At 44.0% G+C, this 16,452-nt stretch overlaps 1 protein-coding gene across 1 annotated transcript in view; it reads left to right on the top strand.

Moving 5' to 3' along the window:
* Positions 1-1,057: 1,057 nt before the first annotated feature.
* The window catches only part of SENP7 (SUMO specific peptidase 7), a 115,447-nt gene continuing 100,052 nt past the window's right edge, over positions 1,058-16,452 (top strand). The window contains exons 1-2 of the mRNA XM_049785597.1: positions 1,058-1,229; positions 11,722-11,774. Of these exons, the coding sequence (XP_049641554.1) occupies positions 1,058-1,229; positions 11,722-11,774 (225 nt within the window). The remainder of the gene's footprint in view (positions 1,230-11,721; positions 11,775-16,452) is intronic.

Below are 16,452 nucleotides of genomic sequence, written 5' to 3'. Positions count from 1 at the left end.
AAGGAAAAGAAAAAGCAGTGTCAGGAAGGTCACAAGAGTTAACGCTTATATTTCTTTTTTCTTTTCTTTTTAATGCTCATATTTCTAGGGTCCTTTTCAAATATGATACGTGAACTTCAAGGAAATCCTCAAGTTTTTCCTCCTTTTAATTTTTACTCAACTAGTCTTCCAAATACCTAAAAGGCTTCGCACCCCACCTCCTTAAATGAAGCCAGGCCAAACGATGGCCAACAGCTCAACTGAAGCTGCGGCAGGTGCAAAAAAAAGAAAAAGAAAAAAGAAGCTACCAGCCCAGGAGCAAAAAAAAAAAAAAAAAAAAAAAAGTCCCAGGAAGTGATTTTCGGGTGCAAAAAAATAAATAAATAAAATAAAATAAAAAAGAAAAAAAAGCTACCAGGTCAGGAGCAAAAAATAAGTCCCAGGAAGTGATTTCCGAGTAAAAAAAAAAAAAAGAAAATAAGAAAAGAAAAAATAGAAAAAAGAAAAAAAAGAAAAAGGAATAAAGAAAGAAAAACAAAAAAAGAAAGAAAAAGCTACCAGCCCAGCAGCAAAAAATAAGTCCCAGGAAATGATTTCCGGGTGCAAGAAACCAAACCAAAACATAAAGAAACCAAGGTCCCAGCCCCGAGCAGAAAATAAGTCGCGAGTAGTGACTTCCGAGTAGAGGCGGAAGTGAGAAAGAGAGGGCCCGGGAGTCACTTCCGGCCGGAGGCGCTGCTGCTGCTGCGACGCCGGTCTTGCGCCTGCGCGGCGGGCCCTTCGCAGGCCTTTTTTTTTTTCGCTCCTACCCTCCCCCCGAGGCTGAAGGGTCCCAGGGTGACAGCGCCTGCGCCTGCGACTCAAGCTGGAGCTGGAGCTGGAGCTGCAGCCAGAATGGACCGGGGCAAGGCTGGGAGGCGGCGGGCGTCCTCCGGTGAGCGCGGGGGGACGAGGCCCCGAGCAATCTGGCTCCTCCCGGTGCTCACGTCCGAGGGCCCCTGGCTGGCTCTGCGCCCCAGGGGCTGGGACGGAGGGGGGAGGGAGCACTGGCGCGGGAGGGGGGGAAGGGAGGAGCACAATGGGAGGAGGGCAGAGGAGACTCCCAGGGCATACCCCTCCCTGCTTTGGGGGGACGGAGGGGACCCCACCCCAGGCCGCCCCAGCTCCCTCTCCCCCTTTGCCCTCCTCCTCTGCCTCCTCCTACACGCTGCCTCCCCGGGTTGCCACGCCTTCCTCCTCTTTCCACCCAGGTCCCACTTTGCCTAATCCTTATTTTCTTCTATTTTTTTCTTGTTTTTGTTTTTGGGTCACACCCAGCAGGTGCTCAGGGGTTTCTCCTGGCTCTACACTCAGAAATTGCTCCTGCAGGCTCACAGGGACCATATGGGATGCCGGGATTCGAACCACCTTACCTCCATGCTATTCTCTTCGGCCTCCTTAAACATTTTTTTTTCCTTCCCTTTGCTGATTGCTTCTCTCTGGGGGGTGGGGGTGGGTGGGGGGCGGGGAGACTCAGCTTGTGCACAGGAGAAGGAGGGGTGGAGCTTGCTAATTGACACTTGTGTTCTTGCACCCCAGTTCTTGCAGAGCAGGCCTTTCTCCCCCCCACTTTATGGAAGTAATCTTATTTCTTTTCCAAACTTCTATAGCTGCTGCTAAAAGGGATCACCCCCCAAAAATACTTGAAGAATTTGATGCCATGTTTTATAAAGCATACTTTTTTAATTTATTTTTTATTTACCTAGTTCTTTTTTTTCCTTGGTTTTGGTTTTTGGGCCATACTCTTTGAAACTCACTCAGGGGTTACTTCTGGCTACGCGCTCAGAAATCACTCCTGGCTTGGGAGGGACTATATGGGACACCAGGGATCGAACCCAGATCCATCCTGGGACAGCCACTTGTGCAAGGCAAGCTATTGCTCAGGCCCCTATTTACCCAGTTCTAACAGAACAGATTCCCCCTTAAGAAAGTAACCTCTTTCTTTTTCCAAACTTTCTACAGCTGCTTCTAAAAGTAATCCCCCAAAATCGAACAAAGAATTCAAAGTCATCTTTATAAAGCACATTTTTTATACATCTTTTAAAAATTTTATTCTAACAATTGTGATCAACAGAAACCTTCATCGTTAAATTTGAGTTAGACAGTGAGGCAGGACCCTTCCCACTATCTGTGTCAATCTTCTTCCACAAATGGCCCCAAACTTATCTATCTATCTATCTATCTATCTATCTATCTATCTATCTATCTATCTATCTATCTATCTATCTATCTATCTATCTATCTATCTATCTATCTATCTATCTATCTCTCTCTCTCTATCTATCTATCTATCTATCAATCTATCATCTATCTATCTATCTTCAACCTAGTTTGGCTTTGGTGATCCCTTTGCGGTTAAGTTTTGGGTATTCCATTCTTGGAAACATAAAAGAAGTGCGATTACTAGATAACAGGTGGAACTCCTCCTGGTCAACAGATTTTTGTCAAACATCTCAGCTCTCAAACATCTCCTTCAAGTGAGGTTAGCACTATGGCCACCTAGGAAGAGGAGATGACCAAACTATTTGATAATAAGCTTAAAATACTGTATATGCAAACAGCAATAAATAAATCAGTTACTTCATTTTCTTTCTTTATTTATTTTGCTTTGTTGGGCTACACCCAGTGATGGCTCAGGGGTTACTCCTGGCTGTATGCTCAGAAATTGCTCCTGGCTTGGGGGACCCTATGGGACGCTGGGGGATCGAACCGTGGTTCATCCTTGGATAGCGCTGGATAGCCCGGGTAAGGCAAGCACTATTGTTTTGGCCCCTCATATTGTTTTTCTGCCTGCATTGTTAAAGGGGTGTGTTTATGAATCTCTGGAAAAAAAAATATTGCCTTAATTGAAAAGCAGTGTTATTTTTTGTGTCTATTAGGAAGACATTATTTACTTTGAGCATACATGCCTCCAAGTAGAGCAGGTTTATTCCAAATATAATATACTATAGCTCACCTCTCCCCTTTCCAGTTTCAAGTGAAAGCAACCCATTAGGGAAAAACACACATTGTTTATCTGGTATTATATACATACCCTTTTTTGGGGTGAGTGGGTCTCATCCTGGCATCCTGGAGACATTAATGCCTGATGAAATCTGCAAGAAAGCATCCTTTGCAGGCCGGAGAAATAGCACAGCAGTAGGGCATTTGCCTTGAATGCGGCTGACCCGGGAGGGACCTGGTTCAATTCCCGGCATCCCATATGGTCCCCCAGCCTGCCAAGAGTGATTTCTGAGTGCAGGGCCAGGAGTAATCCCTGAGTTCCGCCTCTGGGTGTGGGCCAGAAACCAACCAACCAACCAATCAATCAATCAATCAATTAATAAATGAATGAAGTTAAAAAAAAAGACGGGCCAAAGAGATAGCATGGAGGTAGGGCGTTTGCTTTGCATGCAGAAGGACGGTGCTTCGAATCCCGGCATCTGATATGGTCCCTTGACTCTGCCAGGAGCGATTTCTGAGCATAGAGCCAGGAGTGACCCCTGAGTGCTGCTATGTGTGACCCAAAAGTCCAAAAAAAAAAAAAGTTGATGGTATTAAAGTTGAACAGTAGACATTAACTAATCAGACATTAAGTTAAATGATTCCGCTTGCAAGTGTAGCATTTACATTTGTTGAAACAAATATAGCATTTCTGTTAATACTTGGTGAAACAACTTGTTGCACTAAATTAGAGAACTTTAATAAAGCTCGAGAATTTAAAGATTCTTGGGGCTGGAGAGATAGCATGGAGGAAAGGCATTTGCTTTGCATGCAGGTCGGTGGTTCAAATCCCGGCGTCCCATATGGTCCCCTGAGCCTGCCAGGAGAAACCCCTGAGTGCTGCCTGGTGTTGACCCAAAAACCAAAACCAAACAAAAAACAACAACAACAACAACAAAAAGAATTTAAAAGATTCTGCTCTCAAAAATCATTCCTGGCAGGTTCAGTGGAACCGTACGGGATGTCAGGGGATCGAATCTGGGTCAGCTGCGTGAAAGGCAAAAGGCCTACCCACTATGCTATCGCATCAGCCCCAAATCTTAACTCTTGAAGCTAGGAGCCAGAACGATAGCACAGCAGGTAGGGCGTTTGCTCTGCATGCAGGGACAGTGCTGGGGCTTGAACTCATGACCTTGCCACCTGTATTATCATCTAGCAAATTGTTTATTATTTTTATTATTTTTGGACTACACCAAACAGCTCAGTTTGAGCTACTCAAACAGAGCTACTCCTACAGTCTCTATTTCTGTTTCTGCTTAGGGTCACTCCTGACAATGTTTGGGGGAACATGAAGTGCTGGGTATTTAACCAGGACCTCCTGCATGAAAAGCTGTAGAACATTTCCTTTGCATGTTTGAAACTGTGAATTTAATTCCTGGCATAGCTAGAAAATGTGTGTGTGTGTGTGTGTGTGTGTGTGTGTGTGTGTGTGTGATATAAAATTGACGAGAAAGCATATTTTTTGTATTTGTTTTATTCTTGTTTTTTGGGTCACACTCAGTGGTGCTCAGGGTTTACTCCTGGCTCTACACTCAGGAATCACTTTTGTTGCTCTTTGGAGGACCATACAATGTGCTGGGGATTGAATCCAGACCAGTTGTATGCATGACAGCTATCTATCTATAGATGCATGCCCTATCCACTGTACTATAATTTATATAAGTAAAAACTTTCTCGGGGGTGGGGGGAGACAGGGAAGAAAAATAAAACAAAAAACACTTTCTCACATTTATTCATTTATTTTTGATAGTCTGAGGAAAGCTACTTAGTTGAAAATTAAAGTCATCAAAAACTGGGTCAGAAAGATAGTAAAGTGGTAAGGTTCTTGCTTTCTATGTGGCAGACCCAGATTAGATTTCAGGCACTACTTATGGTCCCCCAAATCAGCCAAGGGTAAGCCTTAACTACCATCGTGTGTGCCTCAAAAACAAAACAAAACAAAACTAAACCAACCCCCCAGAAAAGTCATCAAAAACTTTAGTATAGAATTTCATTCTCAGCCATACTCGGGCTATTCCTGCCATTGCTCACTGACCACTGCTTAAACAAGAGGGACTATTTGCAATGCTGTGAATGTTAGCCTGGGGTCTACTGTTTGCAAGGCAAGTGCCTTACTGTCTCTTTGGGCAAAATAAAATTCTTGTCTCAGAATTGTTTTAGTTAACATACCTAGTGGAATTAATGTCATAGTGAAATTACCACTTCCATTTCAACTGTGTAATCCTCCCCCAAATGATACGCTGATGGTGTGCAAAGAGAGCTATTTTGGCTTGTTGTTTGTGGGTTTTTCTTTTTTCTTTTTCCTGTTTGAAGGGATCGTGAGTAGTGTGTGTGTGTGTGTGTGTGTGTGTGTGTGTGTGTGTGTGTGTGTGTGTGTGTGTGTGTGTGTGTGTGTGTGTGTGTGTGTGAGGGATCTAGGACCATGCAGTGCTAGAAACTGAAACCTAGCTACCTGGGTAACTGAGATTAGCCCTTTGATCTAGAGCAAAAGGAACTCAGGCATCCATGTTGACTTTTGGGTAAGTTGTAGTCTATCTGTTAGAATTAATTTTTAACTCTTTAAACTCCTAGAAAAACATAAACATGTATCAGTGGGTAGTTAAATCCATACCTATAACACATTGCAACATTGCAAATGTGATTGAATCGTACAAGATTTTTCTCCAAAATTACTTTTTTTTTTGTTTTTTGGGCCACACCCAGCGTTGCTCAGGGGTTACTCCTGGCTGTCTGCTCAGAAATAGCTCCTGGCAGGCACGGGGGACCATATGGGACACCGGGATTCGAACCAACCACCTTTGGTCCTGGATCGGCTGCTTGCAAGGCAAACACCGCTGTGCTATCTCTCCGGGTCCCAAGAAGTGTATTTTTAATTAAAATAAATACGTCAAGAAAAAATGTTTGCTAAGAATAAAGCAGTAAATTGACCATTCTGTCTGTGAATTACTTTATTAATATGAAAGATAGCTTATACAACATTTTATAGAGAAATGCCATTATCTTATGTTATCTGTTATATAGTCAAGTAAATTGTAAGTTCCTGGAAAATTTGGACTGTGCTTAACTTACGCACTGTATTTATTCCATTGCCTCATACAATATGAGGTGCATGATAGACATTCAGTAAATATGTGCTGTTTGACGACCCCATTCACAAAAGGGCAAGATGATGGATAGACACTTTTTAAAAGGAGACATACAGAGGGTCAACAGGGATATGAAGAATTGCTTGTCATCATTCAGATTAGGTAGATACAAATCAAAACAACAATGAGATATCTCATGCCAGTGAGAATGGCATAGATCAGAAAGTAGAGATACATCCAGTGTCGGCAAGGTTGCAGTGAGAAAGAAACTCTTATGTTCTGCTGGTGGGAATGTCATCTGGTTCAGAATCTATGGAAAGCAATGTCCAAAAAAATAGGAATAGAGTAATGTGTCTTGGCATTGTGGGACTTTGAGAATTCTGCTGTTCCTGTGAAAGTTTCTGCTTTTTGCTATACTGCTTATTAGCTTCTGTACTCTCTTTGTCAGCCTGTATGCCTATGGGAATGTGACCTTCAGATGAGAACTGGAGACCTAGGGGGACCACCAGTCGGGATCAGATGGCTGGGAGTCCCGTGTTGGCATAGAGTGGAAGAGATTGGTAAAAGGGGACACTTACGGCAATGTCTGTTACCATGGAATCAGGCTGTCTGAATTGTAACATTAAGTGGGACCCAATGAAATAGAAGTTGTATTCTTTGAAATGTGGCAGGTGCCAATAGGAAAGTCACGGGGTGTGTCTAGATTGATGCTGTATATTTTTATTATTTTTTTGTTTTTGTTTTTTGGGCCACACCCATTTGATGCTCAGGGATTACTCCTGGTAAGCGCTCAGAAATTGCCCCTGGCTTGGGGGGACCATATGGGACGCTGGGGGATCGAACCGCGATCCTTCCTTGGCTAGTGCTTGCAAGGCAGACACCTTACCTCTAGCACCACCTCTCCAGCCCGATGCTGTATATTTATATAAGCTGAGTAGAATAGTGTTTTGGGATCCTTGACTGGAAGCCAGCTGCCAGGTGGACAGTCTGGACCCTTAGTAGCTAAGCAAATAAATCGCTTCTGTGATTTGCATTCTCTCTCTCTCTCTCTCTCTCTCTCTCTCTCTCTCTCTCTCTCTCTCTCTCTCTCTCTCTCTCTCTCTCACACACACACACACACACACACACACACACACACATACCCGTGCCCAACAGCATCTATCCTCAAAAAATTTAGAAAGAGGGGCCGGGAAGGTGGTGCTAGAGGTAAGGTGTCTGCCTTGCAAGCACTAGCGTAGGACAGACCGCTGTTCCAGCCCCTGCTGTCCCATATGGTCCCCCCAAGCCAGGGGCGATTTCTGAGTGCATAGCCAGGAGTAACCCCTGAGCGTCAAATGGGTGTGCCCCCCAAAAAGAATTTAGAAAGAATATATTCACATTTGTCTTCATCACTGCACTTAGAACAATAGTGAGACCTAGATGTCCACCTAGAGATGAATGGATCAAGAAGTTGTGGTAGGGGGCCGGCGAGGTGGCGCTAGAGGTAAGGTGTCTGCCTTGCAAGCGCTAGCCAAGGAAGGACCACCGTTCGATCCCCTGGCATCCCATATGGTCCCCCCAAGCCAGGGGCAATTTCTGAGGGCTTAGCCAGGAGTAACCCCTGAGCATCAAATGGGTGTGGCCTGAAAAAAAAAAGTTGTGAGAAGTTGTGGTAGTAGAATACTCTGCAACTCTAAGAAAGGACAGAATTATGGAGTTTATATTACATGGATGTATATAACATGGAAGTCAATCAGAAGTACAAGGATAGATACAGAAATACCTCATTAATGCGTGGGGCTTAAAATTTACAAAGCCAGTTAGCAATAAAGGGCCAGTGGTAACAATAGAAGAGCTGATCTACACAGTTGAGTTGTTATTGGTGGGTTTGAAAGAAAGAGGACTGGGTTTCCTGGGTGAGTGAGGTGGGTACACTGGTGATTGGTGGTATGGTGTTGGAATTAAGTGCATGGGAAACTTCTTTTTTAGCTTTTTATTTATAAGCATATGTACTCATTTATTTTTTTGGGCCACACTCAGCTGTGCTCAGGGGTTATTCCTGATTCTGTGCTCAGAAATTCCTGTTGGCAGGCCAAGGGACCCTATGGGAAACCGGGGATAGAACCCAGGTCTGTCCCAGTTCCGCTGCATACAAGGCAAATGCCCTACTGCTGTGTCGCTCTGGCCCCTGGGAAGCCATTTTTAACAATTTTGTAAACTATAGAATCAAAATTAAAAATGAACAGAGGTGGGCCCGGAGAGATAGCACAGCGATGTTTGCCTTGCAAGCAGCCCATCCAGGACCAAAGGTGGTTGGTTCGAATCCTGGTGTTCCATATGGTCCCCCATGCCTGCCAGGAGCTATTTCTGAGCAGAGAGGCCAGGAGGAACCCCTGAGCACCGCCGGGTGTGGCCCAAAAACAAAAAAAAAAAACAAAAACAAAAAAAAATGAACAGAGGTGTCCTCTGAAAATAAATATCAATAAAGTGCATCACCCACTGGAGGACTGATTGACAGGTGATATATATATCTTTGTTGGCCTTTCCATATTTGACATGGAGTCTTTGATATAACAATTTTAGTCATTGCTTGTTTATATTAACCCACTTCCATCTTCATTATTCTATCATTATTCCATATCTAGAACTGCCTTCACTTGAAAAATCCATCACAAAACAGAATGTGTGAGTAAACATAACCAATGATGAGTCAGTCAATAAAAGAAATATTTGGGACTGGAGAAATAGCACAGCAGTAGGGTGGTTGCCTTTCCTGCAGCCAGTACAGGACAGGTGTGGTTTGAATCCCGGCATCCCATATGGTTCCCAGTGCCTGCCTGGAGCGATTTCTGAGTGTAGAGCTAGGAGTGACCCCTGAGTTTGTGACTCAAAAACAACAGAAACACCCCCAAACAAATCCTCCCTCCCCATATATATGCTACTTGAAAGAGTTCAAAAAATTAAAATAAGATTGTTTGGAAAGTGTTGAGGAAGTCAAAGCTGTTAGCATCTGTATGGATAGGTAGAACAACTGCAGTATTTTTGGTTTTGTATGTTTTTTTTCAGTTTTACCCAGGGATTTAGGGACTATTTTTGGTTTAATGCTTGTTGGTTGCTCCTAGGGATTAAACCAGACTACTTTGATGCAAGGCCTGTGCTTAGTCTATTAGAGCTTAATCTCTATACTAAATTGAGAGTGGTTTTTAGATTTTTTCCCAGATCCTAAGACTTTTCTTTCCCCTTCTCCATATCACTAAATAATTTGATAATAAGATTTAACATGGGGCCGGAGAGATAGCATAGGAGATAGGGCATTTGCTTCGATTGCTGAAGGACGGTGGTTCCAATCCTGCAATCCTGGCATCCCATATGGTTCCCCAGAGCCTGTCAGGAGCGATTTCTGAGCATAGAGCCAGGAGTAACCCCTGAGTGCTGCTGGGTGTGACCCCCCCCCAAAAAAAAAGATTTAACCAACATTTGAGTGTTCATCGAATGCTTTTGCCATAAAATTTATGATTAAGTTTTTTTTTGGGGGAAGGGATGCAGTTGGGGCCACATTAATGATATTTAGTGGTTACTCTGGTTTTTTTTTTTTTTTTTTTTTTTTTTTGGTTTTTGCTCACACCAGCAGTGTTCAGGGGTTACTCCTGGCTATGCGCTAAGAAATTGCTCCTGGCTCGGGGGACCATAGGGACTAAGGGGATCGAACCCAGGTCCGTGTTGGGTCAGCTGCATGCAAGGCAAATGATCTACCGCTTCATTATCACTCTGGCCCCTCAGTGGTTTCTTTTTTTTTTTTTTTCGGGGGGGGGGGGTCACATCCAGCAGTGCTCAGGGGTTACTCCTGGCTCCATGCTCAGAAATAGCCCCTGGCAGGCACTGGGGACCATATGGGATGCTGGGCCTGGAGAGATAGCACAGCGGTGTTTGCCTTGCAAGCAGCCGACCCACGACCAAAGGTGGTTGGTTCGAATCCCGGTGTCCCATATGGTCCCCCGTGCCTGCCAGGAGCTATTTCTGAGCAGACAGCCAGGAGTAACCCTTGAGCACTGCTGGGTGTAACCCAAAAGAAGAAAGAAATAGGGAAACCCATATGGGATGCTAGGATTCGAACCATCGACCTTCTGCACAAAAGGCAAGTGCCTTACCTCCATGCTATCTATCTGGCCCCAGTGGTTACTCTTTTTTTTTGGTTTCTGGGCCACACCCGGTAACGCTCAGGGGTTACTCCTGGCTATGTGCTCAGAAGTTGCTCCTGGCTTGGGGGACCATATGGGACACCGGGGGATCGAACCGCGGTCCATCCAAGGCTAGCGCAGGCAAGGCAGGCACCTTACCTTTAGCACCACCGCCCGGCCCCTCTTTTTTCTATTGTTATATATTCTGAGTTTTTTTTTTTCCTTTTGGGTCACTCTCAACATTGCTCAGGGTTTATTTCTGATTCTGTACTCAGTAATTACTGCTGACTGCACAGGGGATATGAGATGTCAGGGATTGAACCCTGCTCAGCTGTTTGTAAGGCAAACGCTCCACTGTACTATTGCTTTAGCATCTATTTGTCAGATACATCTTCGGAGAATTTATTATTCTTGATTATTATTATTTTGTTGTTGTTTTTGGATCACACCCAGTGGTTCTCAGGGAATATTCCTGGCTCTGCGCTCAGAAATTGCTTCTGGAAGGCATGGGGGACCAAATGGGATGCGGGATTCTAACTACCGTCCATCCAGATCGGCTGAGTGCAAGGCTAACGCCCTTCTGCTGTGCCACCTATTTGGCCCCTCTTGATTATTATTATTATTTTGTTTTTGGGTCGCACCCAGCAGTGCCCAGGGATTACGCTTGGCTCTATGCTCTGAAGTAGTTCCTGGCAGGCTTGTGGGACCATATGGATGCCAGAATTTGAACTACCGTCTGTCCTGATCGGCTGAGTGCAAGGCTAACGCCTACTGCTGTGCCATCTTGGTTTTGTTTTTGTGTCACACGCAGCAGCATTCAGGGGTTACTCCTGGCTCTATGCTCAGATATCACTCCTGGCAGGCTTGGAGGACCATATGGGATGCCGGGATTCAAACCACCGTCCTTCTGCATGCAAGGCAAATGTCCTACCTCCTCCATGCTATCTCTCCGGCCCCTCTTGGTTTTTTTTTTTGGGGGGGGTCACACCATCAGTGCTCAGGAGTTACTCCTGGGTCTACTGCTCAGAAATCGTTCCTGGCAGGCTCTGGGGACCATATGGGATGCTGGGATTTGAACCACTGTCCTTCTGCATGTAAGGCAAATGCCTTATCTCCATACTATCTCTCTGGCCCCATCCCTCTTGATTATTTTTGAGCTTATGCTTAGTACCATAGGTTCTGTTAAATATATCAGTGTACTGAATCTATCAGAATTTAAGAATAAGATTACTATAAAAAAGATTACTATAAAATAATTTATTTTGTTTTGGGCTATACCCTGTGCTGTTCAGGGGTAACCATATAGGTAACCATATCAGAGGACCACATAGAATGTATACTAAACTTGGGGCAGCCATGTGCAAGGCAAGCAAGCACCCTACCCCTACCCACTGTACTATTTGCCTGGCCCCACAAAAGAAAAATTACATAGTTTTTATCTTGTATAAATATTAAATAACGTTTGCTATTTTTTGTAGAAATTGTCACAGAAAGAAAAAGGAGAAAGCCTTCATCTTCTGAGTTACATAAGGTATGCAGTTTTGCTTTTACTATGCATGCTTTTGTGTGTATGATGCTGGGGAGTGAACCCATAGCCTCCCACTTGTAGGACAAGTACTGAACTACACATCCTTGACCTATTATCTTTAGAATCTCATTGAAGATATTTTGCTATTTTGGGGGGTGCGGTAGGGGGAGCACACTCAACATTGCTCTTGGCTCTGTACTTAGGAATCACTCCTGGCGGACTTTGGGGGCCATGAGGAGTGGATGGGCATTGACCTGGGGTTGGCCGTTTGCAAGGCAAGTGCCCTACCTGCTGTACTATTTATTACTCTGGCTCTTATTATTTTCTGTTCTGATGAAATCCTAAAGAAAACACCATAGGCCTGGAGAGATAGCACAGAGGCGTTTGCCTTGCAAGCAGCCGATCCAGGACCAAAGGTGGTTGGTTCGAATCCCAGTGTCCCATATGGTCCCCCGTGCCTGCCAGGAGCTATTTCTGAGCAGACAGCCAGGAGTAACCCCTGAGCACCGCCGGGTGTGGCCCAAAAACCAAAAAAAAAAAAAAAGAAAGCACCATAAGGGTCAACTAACCATTGTTTTTGCAGGAACCAAGAGTTAACTAGAAATGCTTTCTAGGATCAGCGTTATTTATTTATTTTTTTTTTTGGGGGGGGGTCACACCCAGCAGCACTCAGGGGTTACTCCTGGCTATACACTCAGAAATCGCTCCTGCCAGGCTCGGGGGACAATATGGGATGCTGGGATTCGAACCGATGACCTTCTGCATGAAAGGCAAACGCCTTACCTCCATGCTGTCTCTCCGGCTCCAGATCAGTGTTATTTAAATGAAATGTGCTGTATTCTTTCCTGTTTTATTTTAGATTTTACCTAAAACATATAAAATCCTTTATTATTGTTGTTGTTGTTGGTGGTGCACAAGATGACTTCTGCCTCTGAACTGAGGAATCACTCCTGGCAGGCTCAGAGGACCACATGACTGGTTTGGCAAGTGCCCTACTTGCTGTGCTATCTCTTGGACCCATAAAGTCCTTTTTAAAAATAGCATTATATTAGAGCAGTCTAATACACCTAGTTGGACAGAGAATGAAGGAACCAACCCAATTGGCTTCCCTTGTGGATATCAACTTCATTCAACTACTGGTCCATGAACTGGTGTTGGTTTATAGGTTGAGAGAGATTGAAAACCACTAATCTATTTCTGCCTAGGATATAAGTATTGATCTAGAGCAGGGGTTTTCAAACTATGGCCTGCAGGCCACATATTGTATTTATTCCCATTTTGTTTCTTCACTTCTAAATATATATGCAGTGTGCATAGAAATTTGTTCATAATTTTTGTTTTTACTATAATCTGGCCCTCCAACAGTCTGAAGGACAGTGAACTGGCCCCCTGTTTAAAAAGTTTGAGGACCCCTGATCTAGAGCATCTCATGTTCATTCATTATAGTACTATAGATAAGTTAAAAATTATCATAATAGGGCCCGGAGAGATAGCACAGCGGCGTTTGCCTTGCAAGCAGCCGATCCAGGACCAAAGGTGGTTGGTTCGAATCCCGGTGTCCCATATGGTCCCCCGTGCCTGCCAGGAGCTATTTCTGAGCAGACAGCCAGGAGTCACCCCTGAGCACCGCCGGGTGTGACCCAAAAAAAAAAATTATCATAATAGTTGCCGGAGTGGTGGCATATGTGGAAAGGCGTCTGCCTTGCCAGTGCTAGCCTAGGATGGGCTGCAGTTCAGTTTCCTGGCGTTCCATATGGTCTCCCAATCTAGGAGCGATTTCTGAGTGCATAGCCAGGAGTAAACCCTGAGCATCACTGGGTGTGGCCCCAACTCCCCCAAATTATCATAATAATATATGCTATAGATGTAGACTTATTTGAAAAATTGTTATCTGGTATATATTCTTAGGGATGGAGATGTAGCTCAGTGTTAGAGCATCAGCCTTGCATGTATGTGTCTGGATTTAATCCTTAGCACTGGTAAAAGAAAAAGTATGTGGAATAAGTCCTTTTATTTATTTATTTATTTATTTATTTATTTATTTATTTATTTATCTATCTATCTATCTATCTATCTATCTATCTATCTATCTATCTATCTATCTATCTATCTATCTATCTATCTATCTATTTATTTATTTATTTATTTATTTATTTGGTTTTTGGGCCACACCCGGCGGTGCTCAGGGGTTACTCCTGGCTGTCTGCTCAGAAATAGCTCCTGGCAGGCACGGAGGACCATATGGGACACCGGGATTCGAACCAACCACCTTTGGTTCTGGATCTGCTGCTTGCAAGGCAAACGCTGCTGTGCTATCTCTCCGGGCCCTAGAAGTGATTTTTTTTTTTTTTTTTTTTATTTTGGGCCACACCCGGCGGTGCTCAGGGGTGACTCCTGGCTGTCTGCTCAGAAACAGCTCCTGGCAGGCACGGGGGACCATATGGGACACCGGGATTCGAACCAACCACCTTTGGTCCTGGATCGGCTGCTTGCAAGGCAAACGCCGCTGTGCTATCTCTCCGGGCCCCGAATAAGTCCTTTTAAGTTTCTTTCTTTCCTTCGAATATTTGTTTCTTTGTTATAAGGGAAAAGTAGCAAAACAAAATGAAATTCTACCTATGTGGGAAATGTTTAAAACATTTTATCTGTTTGAATAAAAATAATATTTTTTCTCTATAATTTTTTTTATTTGGTTTTTGGTTTTTGGGTCACACCAGGCAGCACTCAGCGGTTACTTATGGCTCTACGCTCAGAAATTGCCCCTGGCAGGCACAGGGGACCATGTGGGATGACAGGATTTGAGTCACTGTTCTGCATGAAAGGCAAACGCCTTGCCTCCATGCTGTCTCTTCCGCCCTATAATTTTGTGATTTACCTATAGTGGTTGTTGGTTTACTTTATAACTTACTAGACAGCAGACCCTTTTCTCTGAAGCTTTTGATGTTATACACAAAAACCTTTTTTTTTTTTTTTTTAATTGGTTTTTGGGCCATACCTGGCAGTGCTCAGGGGTTACTCCTGGCTATCTGCTCAGAAATAGCTCCTGGCAGGCACGGGGGACCACATGGGACGCTGGGATTTGAACCAACCACCTTAGGTTCTGGATCGGCTGCTTGCAAGGCAAACGCTGCTGTGCTATCTCTCCGTTGACGCAGAGAACTATATTTTTGTCTGTCTGTCTGTCTGTCTGTCTGTCTGTCTGTCTGTCTATCTTTTTGGGCTACATCTTTGCTTAGGGGTAGGGGGGTCACTCCTGGTGTTTCTTGGAGGACCATGTGTATCTGCAAAATCAATTTTAATTTTTAACTTCCTTGAAGAAAATTAAGTTCTTTAAATTTCAAAACCAAACCAAACCAAACTTTCTTCTGTTTTATGTGCCTACTTCTGGCAGTCCAGGCTGTTCCCTCCAGCTAATGACCTGGAGAGAACTGGTCCCAGGCTGATGACCCGAGACAGTTTATTCCCTTCCAACAAAGCTTATATGGGACCAAAAGAGGAACTGGTATATCTGAAGGGTAACAGCTAAAGCTTTAAGCCTCAAGGAGTAACCCTGGAACAATTGCTCTGTGTGGTCCTCTAAAACTAATAGCTCTGTTATTTCTGCCAGGCCTTTCCAGAACAGCATCACAGAGGGCATCCAACAATTAAAATATCTCCAAAAAATCAAAACAAAAAAGATTGTAAATTTAGATGCTGGCGAGACACTTGCCTTGTGGTTATTGGTGCCACATATAGTCTCTTAAGCACTGACATATGAATCATTCCTGAGCACAGAGCACTGAGTGCTTGGGTGTAGCCCAAACTGCTCCCTACCAAAAGAATAAAAGAACAGATCATAGTATTTTTGATCAGGTAATTGTTAGCAAGAAATATAGAAAACATTGATAGTAGTTGTGCCTGAAATCCATTTGTCACTCATGCAGAAGTAAATAACGTTTAGTGCTTTTTGAGAAGAGTAATGATGTTGATAAGGTCAGGAATTCCACACGCACCCCTCTAATGACTCCAAGAGGCAGAGACCATGCAAAAGCAAAGAGTTTTATATACAAGCATGCAGGGGCCCTCCCAGAGGATAAGAGAGCTTCGAACCAGATTTAACAAGCCCTTATATAGCTTTCAGACAGTGGAAAATTACAGTAGGGTGGTCCATTTCAGGAAATGTGTGACACTTGATATTTGCTCAGTTACATTTTTGCAAGATTTAGATAACCACAAGTCATAAGGTTTGCAGCAGTTAAAATGTCAAGGGCAAGTCCTTGGGATTTAGGAAGGGGTGGGGGGTCCTCATGAAGCTCAACAGTTAAAATGTATCTTTTGGTCAAGGGCAGTCCTTGGGAAGCTGCAGAGAAAAAATGATTTTATTTCTTTTACCTTTCAATGTAAGACATTTATTAATTTATCTTCTTTGGTTTTGGGGCCACACCTGACAATGTTCAGGGATTACTCCTGACTTTGCACTCAGAAATGACTCTTGGTAGTCTCAGGGGACCATAGGATGTGCCAGGGTGGAGTAATGTGTTGTTAAGAGACTCTTTTTTGGGCCTGGAGAGATAGCACAGCGGCGTTTGCCTTGCAAGCAGCCAATCCAGGACCAAAGGTGGTTGGTTTGAATCCCGGTGTCCCATATGGTCCCCCGTGCCTGCCAGGAGCTATTTCTGAGCAGATAGCCAGGAGTAACCCC

This window comes from Suncus etruscus, chromosome 13, assembly GCF_024139225.1.
Source record: "Suncus etruscus isolate mSunEtr1 chromosome 13, mSunEtr1.pri.cur, whole genome shotgun sequence".
Taxonomy (NCBI): Eukaryota; Metazoa; Chordata; class Mammalia; order Eulipotyphla; family Soricidae; genus Suncus; species Suncus etruscus.
This window is presented reverse-complemented; position numbering and strand designations above follow the sequence as displayed.